The sequence below is a fragment of the Rhincodon typus genome, chromosome 20 (assembly GCF_021869965.1).
Source record: "Rhincodon typus isolate 14 chromosome 20, sRhiTyp1.1, whole genome shotgun sequence".
Lineage (NCBI taxonomy): Eukaryota > Metazoa > Chordata > Chondrichthyes > Orectolobiformes > Rhincodontidae > Rhincodon > Rhincodon typus.
The window spans coordinates 44,854,254-44,870,426 of NC_063351.1; the positions used below are offsets into that span (position 1 = coordinate 44,854,254).

Consider the following 16,173-nt stretch of genomic DNA (forward strand, 5'->3'; position numbering starts at 1 on the left):
TCTAGGCCCGAAACGTCAGCCTTCCCGCTCCTCTGATGCTGCTTGGCCTGCTGTGTTCATCCAGCTCTACACCTTGTTATCTCAGATTCTCCAGCATCTACAGTTCCTACTATCTCTGAAACAACCTTTTACATACACTCAAGAGGATAGATGAGGTCTCGAGTTAAGTTTAAGGTAAAGTCACTGTACTTTTATTGGGCCATTAGGGTGCTCTTTCTTTAGAGAGACATGGTGGTTTAACCTGAGGGTCACTATGCCTTGGATGAGGGGTGAGGGTGAGAAGGAAAGTCCTCCATGATAAGGGAGGGGTGGAGGTTAGATAGACCTTAGGTTTAGGGTAAAAGTTTGGCACAACATCACAGGCTGAAGGGCCTGTACTATGCTATGTCCTATATAACCACAGCTGGTGGGGGAACTGAACCCACGCTGCTGGTTTTATACTACATTACCAACCAGCTATTAGCCAACAGAGCTAACCAACCCCGCTAACTAGGGTAGGGAACACAACTCCTCTTGATGGAGGGTTGCACTGCTAGAGGTCTGTACTGGAGCTTTAGCTGAGACAATGGCTTCATTAATATAAATGATCAGGAGCAGTCCAATTTTTCCCCCTTCACCTGGAGTGTGAGGTCTGTAAATCAGCCCTTTTAACCACGCAAAAACTTTCAAAGAATTAAAAACTTCAAAAGCTTCGATGCACGGGATGTCTGAATCAGCGAGTTAAGAAGGGCTGATCAGACTTGCTCAGTCGGTTTCTCGCGACCCCACATTAGCTTAGTCTGAAAAATACATTCTGGGCTGTCTTCCCCAGCAAGAGAGTGTACCCTCTGCTGAGATCAGACTCCTTTCTCATCTGTCTCTGTACAGAGCTCAGGAATGTGAGGATTCCACTGACGAGGGAAAGGCATGTCGGTGCCCTTATCTGAGACAGCTATTATTGTCTAGATGTCAGCATGTGTTTTTCCAACCAAATGATCTCAGCTGACAGCTTACATTCCATCCACTTCCCATCGTTACTGCGAATGAATGGAGCTGCTGTACTCAGCCCAGCCCTGGTTCATATTCTGCTGTTTGTCCTTTAGGGCCCACCTTCTTCTCTCAGTAATTCAGGAGTGTGTCTATCCTGGGAACTTGTGTAAAAACAAAAAGAACCCCCAAAGAACTGCGGTTGCTGGAAATCCAAACTGGAGAAACTCAGCATCTGCGGGGAGAGAAAGCACAGTTAATGTTTCAGAGTCTGGAGACCCTTTATCAGAACTTCTGCTTTCTCTCCACTGCTGAGTTTCTTCTGCAATACCTGTGAGCTTCGCTTACTCACTGTACCTTCCTGGCTGAAAGCTCATAGGAAGCAACAACTTGCACAGTACAGGGTGGAATTACATGTTTTCCAGTCCCTATCCCCACCACCCAAATGCATTGTCTTTTAAACTGGCTAACAGCATACCAACCAGCAACCCTACTGTCTTCCCCACCCTATTAAATCATTGGTGAGAAGGCTCATAGAATTCATACAGTATGGAAGTAGGCCATTCAGCCCATACTGACCCTCCAGTGAGTATCCCACCCAGCTGCATCCCTTATCCTTGCATTTCCCCACCCTAGAAACTGTGGGCAATTTAGTACGGCCAATCCACCTAACCTGCACATCTTTGGACCATGGGAGGAAAACCGGAGCACCCAGAGGGTACCCACGCAGACAGTCACCCAAGGGTGGGATCGAACCCAGGTCCCTGGTGCTGCGAGGAAGGAGTGCTAACCCTTGAGCCACCATGCCACCCCATGAACTGCCTTCCTATTTTGGCACTAACTGAGCTGCCCTATAGGGGCAACAACTGCCCATTAAAGGGGCTTCATCCCAACAACACTGGCATGAGGGAGGTGAAAGGGTGGGCTCCTCAGACGGGATACATGCCAGTTAAACTGTGCCATGTTAGTTGTATGCCCCTCATTCAAAAGGGGCTCTGTTCCTGGTTGACACCACCCCCAAGACCTTGCTTAAGGACCCTCCCTCTTACCCCTCCATACTTGAGTTCTCAGTGGGTGGGACTTCAATGTTGGGGGCCTTGATCCCAGGGAAAACCTACTGCTGGCCTGTCAAGGGACAGAGTGGCACACAATGTTGTCAGGCCTTCCTGAACAGGAGGCTACACACAGGGACTGCAGAGCCCAGGCTTCACCCACAGTCTCATCAGACAGAAGTAGAATCATAGAATCCATACAGGGCAGAAAGAGGCCATTCAGCCCATCAAGACCACACTGACCCTCTGAAGAGCATCCCACCCTACCCATGTAACCTTGCATTTCCCATGGCTAATCCACCTAGCCTCCAAACCCCTGGGCACTATGGGCAACTTAAGCATGGCTAATCCACTGAACCTGCATATCTTTGGAGGAAACTGAAGGAAGCCCACAGAGACATAGGGAGAATGGTGTAAACTCCACACAGACAGCCACCTGAAGCTGGAATCAAACCTGACTCCCTGGGCACTGTGAGGCAGAAGCGCTAACCACTGAGACACCCAAGGTACTTCACAGAAAAATAAAATCAGACAGTTTTTGAACACATAAGGAAATTTTAGAATAGGTGACAGACGTGTTATAAAAATGATCTCAAAGGAGCAGGAAGACGCAGAGAGGTTTAGGGAGGGAAAGTCCAGCCTCAGGGTCTCCATAGCTGAATACTCTGCCACTGGTCATGCAAGAATAGACAGAATTGGAGAAACACATTCAGATTTTCCAATCTTTCTAAATTTTTCAGTCACCTCCAAATGTCGGAGAATTTACTTGTTTCTAGGATCCGAGTCCATGACAGAACATAGAGTCACAGAGCTGTACAGCACAGAAACAGACCCTTCAGTCCATGCCAACCAGATATTCTAAATTAATCTAGTCCCATTTGCCAGCATTTGGCCCATGTCCTTCTAAACTTTTCCTTTTCATGTACCCATCCTGATGCCTTTTAAATGTTGCAATTGTACCAGCCTCCACCACTTCCTCTGGCAGCTCATTCCACACACCTATCACCCTCTGCATGAAAAAGTTGCCCCTCAGGTCTCTTTTAAATCTTTGCCCTCTCACCTTAAACCTCTAGTTTTGGACTCCCCACCACGGGGGGAAAAGACCTTGGCTATTCACCGCATCCATGCCCCTCATGATTTTATAAACCTTTATAAGGTCACCCCTCAGCCTCTGATGCTCCAGGGAAAATAGCCCCAGTCTATTCAGCCTCTCCCTAAAGCTCAAACCCTCCAACTCTGATCTAAATGTTTTCATGGGTTCAAGATGAGTGGGCAGAGAATGATATATCTTTTATGATTAATATTAATTTCCTACTTGAAAAACCACAGTGCCTCCACTTTAATCTTTCACAACACAGAGTCAGCACGGGGTTAGATACACAGTAAAGCCTCCTCTACTCTTTTAAACTGCAAGGAAAGACATCTTTACACTGTCCCCTTCAAACACCCCAGGACAGGGTCAGCACAGGGTTAGGTACACAGTAAAGCTTTCTCTGCGCTGTCCCCATCAAACATTCCCAGGACAGAGACAGTATGGAGTTATATACAGAGTAAAGCTTCTCTGCTCTTTTAAACTGAAAGTAAATCTCTCTCTACACTGTCCACCATCCAACACACCCAGTACAGGTACAGCATGGTGCTAGATACAGAGTAAAGCTTCCTTTACACTGTCCCCATCAAACATTCCCAGCACAGTTACAGCGTGGTGCTAGATACAGACTAAAGCTTCCTTTACACTGTCCCCATCAAACATTCCCAGGACAGGGTCAGCATGGGTTTAGATACAGAGTAAAGCCTCCCTTACTTTTTTAAATTGCAAGTGAAGCTCCCTCTACACTGTCCCCATCTAACACTCCCAAGAAGACTACAGCACAGAGTTAGACTGAGAGTAAAGCTTCCTCAACACTGTCCCCATCTAACACTCCCAAGAAGACTACAGCACAGAGTTAGACTGAGAGTAAAGCTCCCTCAACACTGTCCCCATCAATTACTCCCAGGACAGGACAGCACGGGGTTAGATACAGAGTAAAGCTCTCTCTACACTGTCCCCATCAAATACGCCCAGGACAGGGCAGCACGGAGTTAGGTGCTGAGTAAAGCTTCCTCTACACCTGCTCCTCTGCTTGCCAGCATCCATGTGCCTCAAGTTCTCTTTATCTCCAGATGAGAAAAAAAATGAAGGTTTCCTGTCCTCGATGTGCAGACTAGAAGTCTGTTCTCTCAGACACGCTTTCCATTAGCGTACATTTCTAGTCTCTGCGTCTCAAAGAGGGTCTTCTGTTTCACAGCCAGTCAGGATGTAACAGCAACTCCACCTCCCTTTCCCAGTCACACAATCTGCAAACTCAGCTGTTTGTCTTGCCCCAGGTCCAAAAACAGTCACAGTTTTCTCCTCTCTTCTCTTGCCTTGCACTCTCACGGACTCTGTTAGCTTGATCACTCTGAGGCTGAGCAATAACGAAGCCTGAATGAACACAGGCATATTGTGGGCATCAAGACTGGAAAATGGCAAAGAAAGGGCAAGTTCATCAAGAAATTATACCATGAAAATCTTGGGCTCAAACAGTCCTACCAGCTGCTGATATTAGATTTGCAGAATGTTACTGTAGAAAATAGTGTGCCGAATTTAAATAAACCTGCTAATCTAGCAAGGGGCTGTGACGGCCTCGTGGTATTATCACTGGACTTTTTTTTGTTAATCCAAAGACTCCAGGACATGTTCTGGGGACTGGGTTCAAATCCTGCCACAGCAGATCCTGGAGTTTGAATTCAATCTTTTTTTAAAACAATCTGGAATTAAGAGTCTAATGATGATCATGAATCCATTGTTGCTTGTTGGGGAAAAACTCATCTGATTCAGTAATGACTTTTAGGGAAGGAAACTTCCATCCTTACCCAGTCTGGCGTACACGTGACTCCAGACCCACAGCAATTTGGTTCATTCCTAACTGAGCTCTGTGCAATAAATGCTGCTTCATCCAATGAATAAATGGGGAAAAACGGTTGAGTGTTTTAGGTTAATGGCTGCATTTTTCCATGTCCTCTGTTGAAGTCTACCAACGCAGCTCTTAACTCAGAACAGTCGCAGAGCTTCCTCAGCTTTCAGGCCTGAAATTTAAAATACTCACGTTGGATTTCAATTCCTTGGCCTCACCCCTCCATAGCATCATTGCCTAACATTGCAAATTACAAATACATTCAAAACATTGCTACACACGGTGATCAAAGTAAATCAGCCCCTCGTGTTTGGTGAACTAGCGCTCAAAATTACATGACAGCTGTCATTTCACCTCCCCTCTTTCACTGTGCTCTTTGTGAGCTATAACAACTTGCATTTCTATAGAAGCTTTCATGGGCTGCCAGCATCCACTGGTGCTGCAGAGGAGCGATTGTCAGATAAAATCAGAAATGCAGTTAACTGGGTGAAAAACAGCTCGGTCATAGGACAGTATGCAGGAAGAAACTTTCCCCTTAATGAAGGAATCTATGAGCGGAGGCATGGATTTAAGGTAGGGACAGGAGGTTTACAGGGGTGGTGAAGAAACATTTTATCACCCAGAGGCTGGTGGGAATTTGGAACTCTCTGCCTGTAAAGATGGTACAGGCAGAAACTCTTATAAGATCTCAGAAGTATTTAGATGTACACTTGCTATGCCAAGGCATACAAGGCTATGGGCCAAGTGCTAGAAAATTGGATTAGTATAGTTAGGTGGTTGTTCTTGACCAGTGCAGATCAATGGGCTGAAGGGCCTTTTACCGTGCTGTAGACCCCAGTGCCTCTATGACTGAAGTTAATCAGAGTTAACAGCAAGTCAGTCCCATTGGGATATTAACCCCCCACATGGCCACCAGCAGACAATAATCAGCAAAGTTCTGCCACCAGATTCCTGGGAATCTCATATTGCCGCGTTCACCACATTCGGTCTCAGTTGACCAGCTCCAGAAACAGGAAGGGACACATAACTGCCTGGGATAAGAGGCAGACAGCAGCAGGAAGATCTGAAGCAAGCCTACCTTAAGCTCAGCAAAAGTCTCTTTGTGTTCCAATCCAGGCAGTCGCTTCTCTGAACAGACAACCCCAACGTCCTCACTGTGCTTGCAATCATTAACACCCCAGCCGTTAGACTCACACGCAGCAATGGACCCTTCGTCACCTTTGCATTTCACATTGTCCAACCAGATGGGACCTAGACAGAAGAATTACAGCAATTACAGCTAAGTGCATTGATGGAGAGGGATATGGGATCCCGAGTTTCACAAACAGTGGCAGACAATAAAGACAAACTTGCATTAAACTCTGGTTCAGACTCAACTGGAGCATTGTATCGAATTCTGGGCCCCACACTTGAGGAAGGATTTGAAAGCTTTAGAGAGACTGCAGATCAGATTTGCAAGAATGAGATGGATATATTGATGATGCTGGGTCTGTTCTGTTTTTTTAATAAATCTTCACTCAGAAAATGTGGATGTTGCTGGTTTGGTCAGCATTTCTTGCCTATCTCTAACTTGCCGGAGGCAATTACAGCCAACCGCATCACTGTGCGTCTGAGCCCAAAAACAGTGCCAGACCAGGTATTGCTAATAGATTTTCTTCCCTATAATAAACAATCAACATCTGGTCAATGGTCACCATTAAGCCACCTCTTTGTTCTATGTTTCATTGAATTCAAATTTTATCATCATGGATTTATTAAAAATCTGTTGCTCATCCCAGAGGGCAGTTAAGAGTCAACCACATTGCTGTGGGTCACATGTAGACCAGAACAGGTAAGGATGGCAGATTCCTTCCCTAAAGGATGTTAGTGAACCAGATCAGGTTTTTCCCCTGACAATAGACAATGGTTTCATGGTGACCAATAAATTCCTAATTCCAGATTTTCATTGAACTCAAATTCCACCATCCGCCATGGTGGGATTTGAACCCTGGATCTCCGGATTAACAGTCCAGCAATAATACCACTAGGTATTCAAACCCACATCCCCAGAACATTAGCCTGGGGTGCTGGGCTATCAGTCCAGCAACATTACCACTCCATCAGCTCCCCTTACAGCTGAGAACGTTAAAGGAAGATTTGTTGGGGGTTTCCAAAATCATGTGCGATCTAAACACAGTTGCCAGGAAGAAACCGTGATGAAACAGCAAACATCAATTTAAAGTGAGTGATGAAGAAGAGCTAGAGGGGACATGAGGCAGCGGCTGGGTCTGAATGGCAATGGGTAAGGGAAGCAGATTTAACTGAAACCTTCAAACGGTAATTGGATAACCGACAGGGAAATGGAAACAGCTAAATTCCTCTTGGAACTGTCAGGCTTGACAGGCCAACTGGTTCTTTCTGTCCTCTATTTTTTAAATTCTACTTTGTAAACATGGATGGGGTGGCATGATGGCTCAGTGTCAGTACTACTGTCTCACAGTGTCAGGGACCCAGGTTCAATTCCAGCCTTAGGCAACCATCTGCGTGGAGTTTGCACATTCTCCCTGTGTCTGCGTGGGTTTCCTCCCACAGTCCAAAGGGGTGCAGGCGAGGGTGGATTGGCCATGCTGTAGTGCCCAGGGTGTGCGGGTTAGGTGGGTTAGCCATGGAAAATGCAGGGATAGGGTAGTGGCGTGCTCTCTAGACAGTCGGTGTGGACTCATTGGGTTCATTGGGCTGAATGGCCTGCTTCCACGCTGGAGAGGTTTTATGATACTATTATTCTAGCTCTAAGATAGTTCCGATCTCACCATGAGGTACAATGCCCCCAACTTACATTCAAAAAGGTGTACGCCTGTGAGTAACAGGCTGCCTCTTGGTTTATGATTTTTGTCAATTATATTGATAGGGACAAGCAGCCTGGGGTTGAAAGGTCAAATCGCTCATGTGGGGCCTCTTAAAAAGATAAGTCCCGAGGGAGAGTGGTCAAAGAAAATCTGGCACATTAGGCGATCTCAGAACAAGTGATCAAGGGTTTAGCGAAAGTGGTAGAGTTTTATTAGTGTCTTAAGAAGGGTTGCTGCTGTGAGACTGTTTGTCCTAGCTGCTGGTGGATTCTAGAACATGGGGAGACACCCTCGTGTGTTTTAGAGGCTGGGGATCTTAGATTAAGGTGAAGAAACATTTCTTCCCTCAGAGGGTTGTGAATCTTATTCTCTAGCCAGAGATAGTCAAATAATGAGTATATCCTAGACTTAAATCTATTGATTTTTTTTGTCATTATGGGCACCAAGGGACACGGCACTAGGCAGGAAAGTTAATCGCGATCTAATTGAGTATGCCCAAAGGACTGAGTGGCCTACTGTCTGTGATTTAAATTCTGTTTTTCATATTGTCAAGATGGAGTGAGATAAGATGTTACCTTTGCCTTGTCCATACTTTGCACTGTGAGCCCAGGTCAGTGCTCCCTCATAGCCCAGCTCTTGGCAGATCACTGTGGCAGCGTTGAGGGTGAAGTCATCGTCACACACCGTGCCCCACTGGCCATTGTAGAAAACCTCCACACGACCTTCATGGTGCGTCCGCTTCAATCCTGCCAAGCGGATCATGACTTCCTTCTGCTCTGGTGCCTGCCCTGAGGCAGCCCTGGCATTGCCGAGGGTCAACAGGCTGCAGAGGAGAAGTACTGGGCAAAGGAGGAGGCCTTGTGGAGCACCCTTCATCACGACTTTGTCAACTGGGGCTCAGGCGAACACTTTAAAGCACAAGGGTTGTCCACCTGTAACAGCAACACAGATTAAAACATGGAAACAATGGGACTCCAGATTAGTACATATTATATATCCAGACAAAGGCATAATCCAATTTCCTCTTCTTTTTATTAACATTACAAACAAACTCAACAATATTTTGACAAAGCTCTGGGTGACATGATGGTTCAGTGGCTAGCACTGCGGCCTCATAGTGCCAGGGTCCCAGGTTTGATCCCAGCCTTGGAGGACTGGCGCATTGGAAGCTGATGTGTGACCTTATAGAGGTTTACAATATCATTACAGGCATAGATAAGGTGAATAGTCAATGTCTTTCCCCCCTAGCATACAGGAGTCCAAAACTAGAGGGCATAGGTTTCAGGCGAGAGGGGAAAGATTTAAGAGAAACCCAAGGGGCAACTTTTTCACACAGAGGGTGGTGCATGTTTGGAATGAGCTGCCAGAGGAAGTGGTGGGGACGAGTATACTTACAACGTTTAAAAGACGTTTGTGCAGGTTCATGATAGGGAGGGTGTAGCAAGACACGGGCCAAATAGAGGCAATAGGACTAGGTCAGTTTAGAAAACCTAGTTAGAATGGATGAGTTGGGCCGAAGTATCTGTCTCCGTGCTGTATGACTCTATGAATTGATGCACCTTCTGAAAGTCACTGCCAAACAGTTGGGTCCTTGGCCCCTTTGAGAATCTTGAAGGATGGCCTTGGAAGACATGGCTGTGAGCAGGTCTTGTTACCCAACCATAAGGCAGAATCCAAACGGGCTCCACATGCCAATAGACACTTTCTAACCTGCCCACTCCGCACAATTTTGAACCTTGGCCGTTGTTGAGTCTGACAGCAACTTGGAGCAAACACATTGTGCAAACAAACTTGACTGCGCTGCCAAACTGGAGCAAGACCAGCCACAAGCAACTGACTCGATGATTAACTCCTCGATGGCCAAGCGCTCTTCTCCGCATCCTCGTTATTTCCCCCTCCCCCCGCCCCGAATCTGCCTCCAATATCTATAACAATTTCTCAAAGTTTCTGAATAGCACAGAAAGTGAAGTCCCACTTCCCCATCTTTCTCTCCTTCCCTGCTCACTAGTGCCGGTGTGCAGGCCCCCGTTCCAAAGCTGACCAAGTGGTCATCTTCTACTCTGTGCATGGACAATGGCGAACCTGGGCATCGTTTTCTTGGATGATCCCATTCTCACCCATCAACGACACAATTGGTTGAGGGATTAATGTTGGCCAGGGTGGCACAGTGGTTAGCACTGTTGCTGCTTGGCACCAGGGACTGGTTTTCATTCCAGGCTTGGGTGACTGTGAGGAGTTTGTGTGTTCTCCCTGGGTCTCTGTGGCTTTCCTCTGGGTGCTCCAGTTTCTTTCCACAGTCTAAAAATATGCAGGTTAGGTTGATTGGCCATGGTGAATGTGGGGTTGCAGAGATAGTGCAGGGGGGTGCTGGGTCTGGGTGGGACACTCTTTGGAGTGTCAGTACAGAACTTAATGGGCTGCATGGCCTTTTACCACACTGTAGGGATCCTAGATTCCAGGATCCTGTGGAGAACTGCCCTGCATTTCTTCGAACAGCGTCATGAGCTTCTTTGACATCCAGCCAAGAAGGAAGACCTCATGTGTTTCTGACTTCACTGCTGGCACCAGTCCTCAGGCTGTAAACAAGATGAACTCACACCTCTAGGGCCTGGAGCTTGCTCAGCAAAAGCATTTCATTGGAGAATGGGAATGGACGATCAGCTCTCTGAAGAAGCAAGTAGTCAGAATCTCAGCATTACTTTCGCAATGGGTACCCAGAGGGGAATAACACTGAAGCAATAAACATTGCCCAATGTGCCAAAATCTCTAACAGGGCAACTGGGAGTTCTGTCATATATGACTTGCAAAGGTAAACAGTCACCTTTCTGAAAAGGTTCACCACATGATACCTGGGATGGCAGGCTTGTGGTATGAGATTGTGTTGACTCGCCCTGTACTCATTAGGGTTTCGAAGAGGGGGTCTCATAGTCCTGACTTGGAAATATATTGCCATTTTTTCCACTGTCATTGAGTCACATTCTTGGAAATCCCTCCCAAACTGCATTGTGGGGCTATCTACAACACATGGACTGCAGCTGTTCAAGAAAGTGGTTCATCATCACCTTGTCCAAAGAAACTGGGGATGAGCAACACAACCCTGGCCCAGCCAATGATGCCCATGCCCTGTAAAAATAAAATTGGAAGTTCGCCAAGTATCTGTTGGAGCCTGCAATCCAGGAAGATTAAAGCAGAGCACCACAGATGCACCATGGAAAGCATCCTATCTCGGTGCATCATAGCCTGGTTTGGCAACTGCTTTTCCCAAGACCACAAGAAACTACAGAGAGTTGTGAACACAGCCCAGTCCATCAGGCAAACCTGCCTTCCATCCACTGACTCCATCTATACTTCCTGCTGCCTCGGGAAAGCAACTAACATAATCAAAGACCCCTCCCATCCCGGTTATACTCTCTTCCACTCTCTTCCATCAGGCAGGAGATACAAAACATTGAATGCACTTATGAGTAGATTTAAGAACAGCTTTTTCCCAGCTGTTATCAGCCTTTTGAATGGGCTGCTCAAATGTTATTGTTGATCTCTCTTCCTGATTCTGTACCTTCCCCACAGCTGTAACGCTGTATTCCACACTCTGTTCTGCTACCCTGATGCGCTTTGTATGGTACAATCTGCCTGTGTAGCACACAAAACAACACTTTTCACTGTATCTTGGTGCATGGGACAACAATAAATCAATCAGTGAAGCGTCTATAGTTAAGATTACAGTGTGCGAAAGACAGAAGGAGAGACAGGGAGAGGAGAGTGGGCTGGATTCACAGCACACATCCAGTTCTTGAGGGATGGAACTTCAGAAGAGAACAGTAGCAATGGACGGAAGCAATGAAAACGTGAACCTATCAGAAACCAGACTTGAGGATGTGAGTGAGCATTTCAAGTAAACTGGGGCTTGACAGAAAGCCGAGGCCAGCAGAAATCTGGTGCAGAAAATCTCAGGGAGTCCTGCAAACTCAAAAAAGTCTAGATAGATATAAGAGAAAGACAATGTGAATCAAAAAAAATGATAGCAGCGGCAGGAGGTGGAAGAGAAAGAGAGAAGGAGGAATAGAAACAGGACAGAAAACAAACATGAGAAAGAATTTTTAAAAAGTGAGATAAAAGAAAGAGGGAGAAAGAAAGGAAGAGGAAGACAGAATGAAATAAAAGGAGATAAAAGAGAAAGAAACGAAGAGAAAGACAGAAGGCAATAAGGAGATAAAAGAGAGAAAGGAAGATAAAAGGAAATAAAGGAGAGAAAGAAAAGATGAGAAAGACAGAATTAAATAAGAGATGATAAAAGAGAGAGAGAAAGGAAGAGAAAGATAAAGAACAGTAGAGAGAATGGAAGGGGGGTGATAATGAAGAGAACAGGGAACAGAAAATGAAAACGAGGAGAAGACCGAGACTGGACGAATTCCGAATGAAAACTGAATGTCAGGATGTAGAAAGAGCAGGAATGGTTACTTCTGGTTTAAAAAAAAACACAGCAGCCTCATTGATCAGATCTATGAAATGTGTAGCAGACAGCTAAACTCTAAAAACAGCGACAGAGCAAAGAAAATAAAGCAAATTATTATTGGGGGGGGGGGGGACAAGTGTAAAAGTTGGAATAAATCGATTGCATATCGATATCTACATCAGCAACCGAGTTTACCTCCAGAATGAAAAGGAAATCAAACTGCTCCACCAATGCGAGTACAAAAGCACGAACTACCTTCAGACAAACCACTCACAACAAAAGCTGATATAATATTCTGTTACTTCAAAATATGAAGCACTCGCAAGTTGCAACAAATTTAAAACAGCATTTTCCCAACCGGGGCAGAGATGTGCTGAGTATGCACGTCTCTTTCTAAAATAAAGCCGACTGGAAATGAAGGGATTAAAAACTTACAAAGTGCTGAGACTGGACTGGAGTCCTGCTGAGAGAAGAAGCGAGGGACCTGTGTTTGACAGAGCCTCAAAAAATGCCCACACTCGGGAGATACTCCCAGTTTCTGCTAATTCCACCTCTGCCTTTTCGCTTTTATTACCACCACGTGTTTAGTTTTTCACCCTCTCTCTCGTCCCTTTCGCTGTCTGATTTTTCCCTCCCACCCTACTCCTCTCCCTTTTTCAAACAGAAAGGACCTTTTTTGAGTGCTGGGACAGGCAATAACAGTGTGTGGGGGGGAGAGAGAGAGAGTGTACGTATTCCTTTGCGTGGGGCAGTGAAAGGATTGGACTGAGAGGTGAGAGCAGGGATCTGTGAAGTGTTCTCTAACCCCAAAACAAATCAATATCCTGCAGATTTAACGTCGGGATCACTGCTGGGATGTGAGCTGCAAAATCTAGTCCAACTGGGAGAGCAAAATCCCATTGCATTGTTAAAGGCGAGTGCATGAAAGCGTGGATACCAGAATTGAAGAGATTGTTCTGCCCGTCCAATTCCATGCTGGATCTCTGCACACCAGACCCAACCTTTCACCCACAAATTAACAATTGCGCTGAAGCAGGGTCACTAGATTCCAAATGTTCATTCTGGTTTCTCTCCACAGATACTGCCAGACCAGTTTTGCCAGCAATTTTTGTTTCTTTTTCAATTACTCTCTCTTCAACTAATTATCCAATTTCCCCCTTTGTAGGCTGTGGTTGAATTCTCCTCCTCTCCACTCTCAGGCAGGACATCCCAAATCCTAACCACTCACTGCTGTAAGAGGTGGATCCTCATCATCTTCGCTCAATCACCATATGTTGGTGCAGTCTGCTTCCCAACCCCTTTTAGCTAAGAGACCAATTTCTCTCTAGCTATTCTGCCTGGACCCTCTTCACCATTTTGAACAGCTTTATGAAGTTTCTTCTCTTCCCAGAGGAGATCAGCCCTGCTTTGTACGATCGAATCCAAGGAAGCGCAGCCCCTTCGCCTGGCACCATTCTCTCAATCTACTCTTCCAGGGCAATGCCTTGACCAATTGGGGTGAACTTGCCTAGTTTCAAATTTACACTAAGTCTGGGCATTAACTGTCAATCATAATTTAACTGGTGGATCCTCCAGGGCAACATCTCAGCCAATCAAATTCTACTAGCTAACCAGTCTGCAATCTCCTATACACTAAACATGTTGATCTTCTCCTTATCTTGGAATTCTTGCAAATGGTCTTGATGTGTGCAAAACAAAAAGTTTCAACAAAATGAGTCTTTCTTCAACTCAAAACCCTGTCTGAAGCCTCACACTTTCTTAAAGTGTGGTGCTCAGAATTTGTCACAGTACTCCAGTATATTGTGATGGCTGTTTGAATGGTGTTTCAGTGTTTGAAAACACAGGGGAATTGTTTGGATCTGTTCTGCTCTTAACTGTACAGAGGAGACAAGGTCTTGCATTTCTATAGTGCCTTAACCACCTCAACAGCACTTCCCAACCAATGAAGTGCTTTTGATGTGCAAATCTGCACATGGCAAGCTCCCACCAACAGCAAGGTGGGAGGAAGGGTTCTGAGGAAGGGTCACCGGACCTGAAACGTTAGCTCTGTTTTCTCCTCCACAGATGCTGCCAGACCTGCTGAGCTTTTCCAGCAACTTTGTTTTTGTTCCTGATTTACAGCATCCGCAGTTCTTTTGGTTTTTATTTAGTAAGGTGCCAATGCCCAGTTAATCTGTTTTGGTGACATACTGGTGTGAAATATTTTTTAACAAACAGGACAGTGGGACAAACCCATCCTTAAGCCACTCACATATATGACTCATGTCGTGAGACACAGTTCATGGCTTTGACCTTCTCTTCCAGCCTAGCCCTACCAGTCCCTGAGTACTCTGTAAGCCTGGCCTCTTGTTGAAAGGCTATCTCCTTTGCTGTACTTTTATCACCCTTGCTTTCAGCTATGTGCACCCTCCCTAAATGTTTGTGACTCCTGTATCTCCGCTTCCTCCTCTGAGCCACTCCTTAAAACTTAAATCTTTGATCAAATTTAAAGGTGCTGTGTAAATGCAAGTTATAATTGTTGTTGCCCACCTTCCTGCATACTCCTCCTCCCAACCACCTTCCTGCAAAAATGCTATCCCCTATTCCCAATTCCTTCGCCTCCGCCGCATCTGCTCCCAGAATGAGGCATTCCACTCCCGTACATCTCAGTTGTCTTCGTTTTTCAAGGACCGTAACTTCCCCCCCTCAGTGGTCGAGAACGCCCTCAACCGTGTCTCCCACATCTCCCGCAACTCATCCCTCACACCCCGTCCACGCAATAAGAACTAAAAAAGAATCCCCCTCATCCTCACGTACCACCCCACCAACCTCCGGATCCAACGCATCATCCTCCGACACTTCCGCCATCTGCAATCCGACCCCACCACCAAAGACATTTTTCCCTCCCCACCCTTATCTGCTTTCCGGAGGGACCACTCTCTCCGTGACTCCCTTGTCCGCTCCACACTCCCCTCCAGCCCCGCCACACCTGGCACTTTTCCCTGCAACCGCAGGAAGTGCTACACCTGCCCCCATACCTCCTCCCTCACCCCCATCCCAGGCCCCAAGAAGACTTTTCACATCAAGCAGATGTTCACCTGCACATCTGCCAATGTGGTATATTGCATCCGCTGTACCCGGTGTGGCTTCCTCTACATCGGGGAAACCAAGCGGAGGCTTGGGGACCGCTTTGCAGAACACCTACGCTCGGTTCGCAATAAACAACTGCACCTCCCAGTCGTGAACCATTTCAACTCCCCCTCCCATTCTTCAGACGACATGTCCATCCTGGGCCTCCTGCAGTGCCACAACGATGCCACCCGAAGGTTGCAGGAACAGCATCTCATATTCCACTTGGGAACCCTGCAGCCTAATGGTATCAATGTGGACTTCACAAGCTTCAAAATCTCCCCTCCCCCTACCGCATCCCAAAACCAGTCCAGCTCGTCCCTGCCTCCCTAACCTGTTCTTCCTCCCACCTATCCCCTCCTCCCACCTCAAGCCGCACCCCCATCTCCTACCGACTAACCTCATCCCGCCCCCTTGACCTGTCCGTCCTCCCTGGACTGACCTATCCCCTCCCTAACTCCCCACCTACACTCACCTTTACTGTCTCCATCCCTGCCTCTTCAACCTGTCTGTTTCCTCTCCACCTATCTTCTCCTCTATCCATCTTCTGTCCGCCTCCCACTCTCTCCCTATTTATTTCAGAACCCCCTTCCCCTCCCCCTTTTCTGATGAAGGGTCTAGGCCCGAAATGTCAGCCTCTCTGCTCCTATGATGCTGCTTGGCCTGCTGTGTTCATCCAGCCCTGCACCTTGTTGTCTCGGATTCTCCAGCATCTGCAATTCCTACTATCTCTTATAATTGTTGTTGTTCTTCTTCTTACTGTCTGTTAGAAAATAGCCTTTTCCACAGCAGATGTAGACTCCAGTGCGTGATATTAACCAAAATCACTGATT

The 16,173-nt window shown here is 46.5% G+C and overlaps 1 protein-coding gene across 1 annotated transcript; it reads right to left on the reverse strand.

The window, feature by feature from the left end:
- Window positions 1–5,819: 5,819 nt before the first annotated feature.
- On the reverse strand, window positions 5,820–12,842 carry LOC109924120 (lysyl oxidase homolog 2B-like). Its single transcript, XM_048609224.1, has 3 exons — window positions 12,668–12,842; window positions 8,355–8,711; window positions 5,820–6,205 (listed from the first exon to the last, which is right to left on the reverse strand). The coding sequence occupies exons 2-3, from the start codon at window positions 8,653–8,655 to the stop codon at window positions 5,820–5,822; spliced, it is 687 nt and encodes a 228-aa protein (XP_048465181.1). The 5' UTR covers window positions 8,656–8,711; window positions 12,668–12,842.
- Between the last annotated feature and the right edge of the window lie 3,331 nt (window positions 12,843–16,173).

Bases quoted from the DNA above. Each gene is read 5' to 3' on its own strand.
- LOC109924120 (XM_048609224.1), bottom strand. From the start codon at position 8,655: ATGAAGGGTGCTCCACAAGGCCTCCTCCTTTGCCCAGTACTTCTCCTC. The intron at 6,206-8,354 runs GTAACATCTTAT...TCTTCTGTCTAG, and splicing joins AAAGTATGGACAAGGCAAAG to GTCCCATCTGGTTGGACAAT.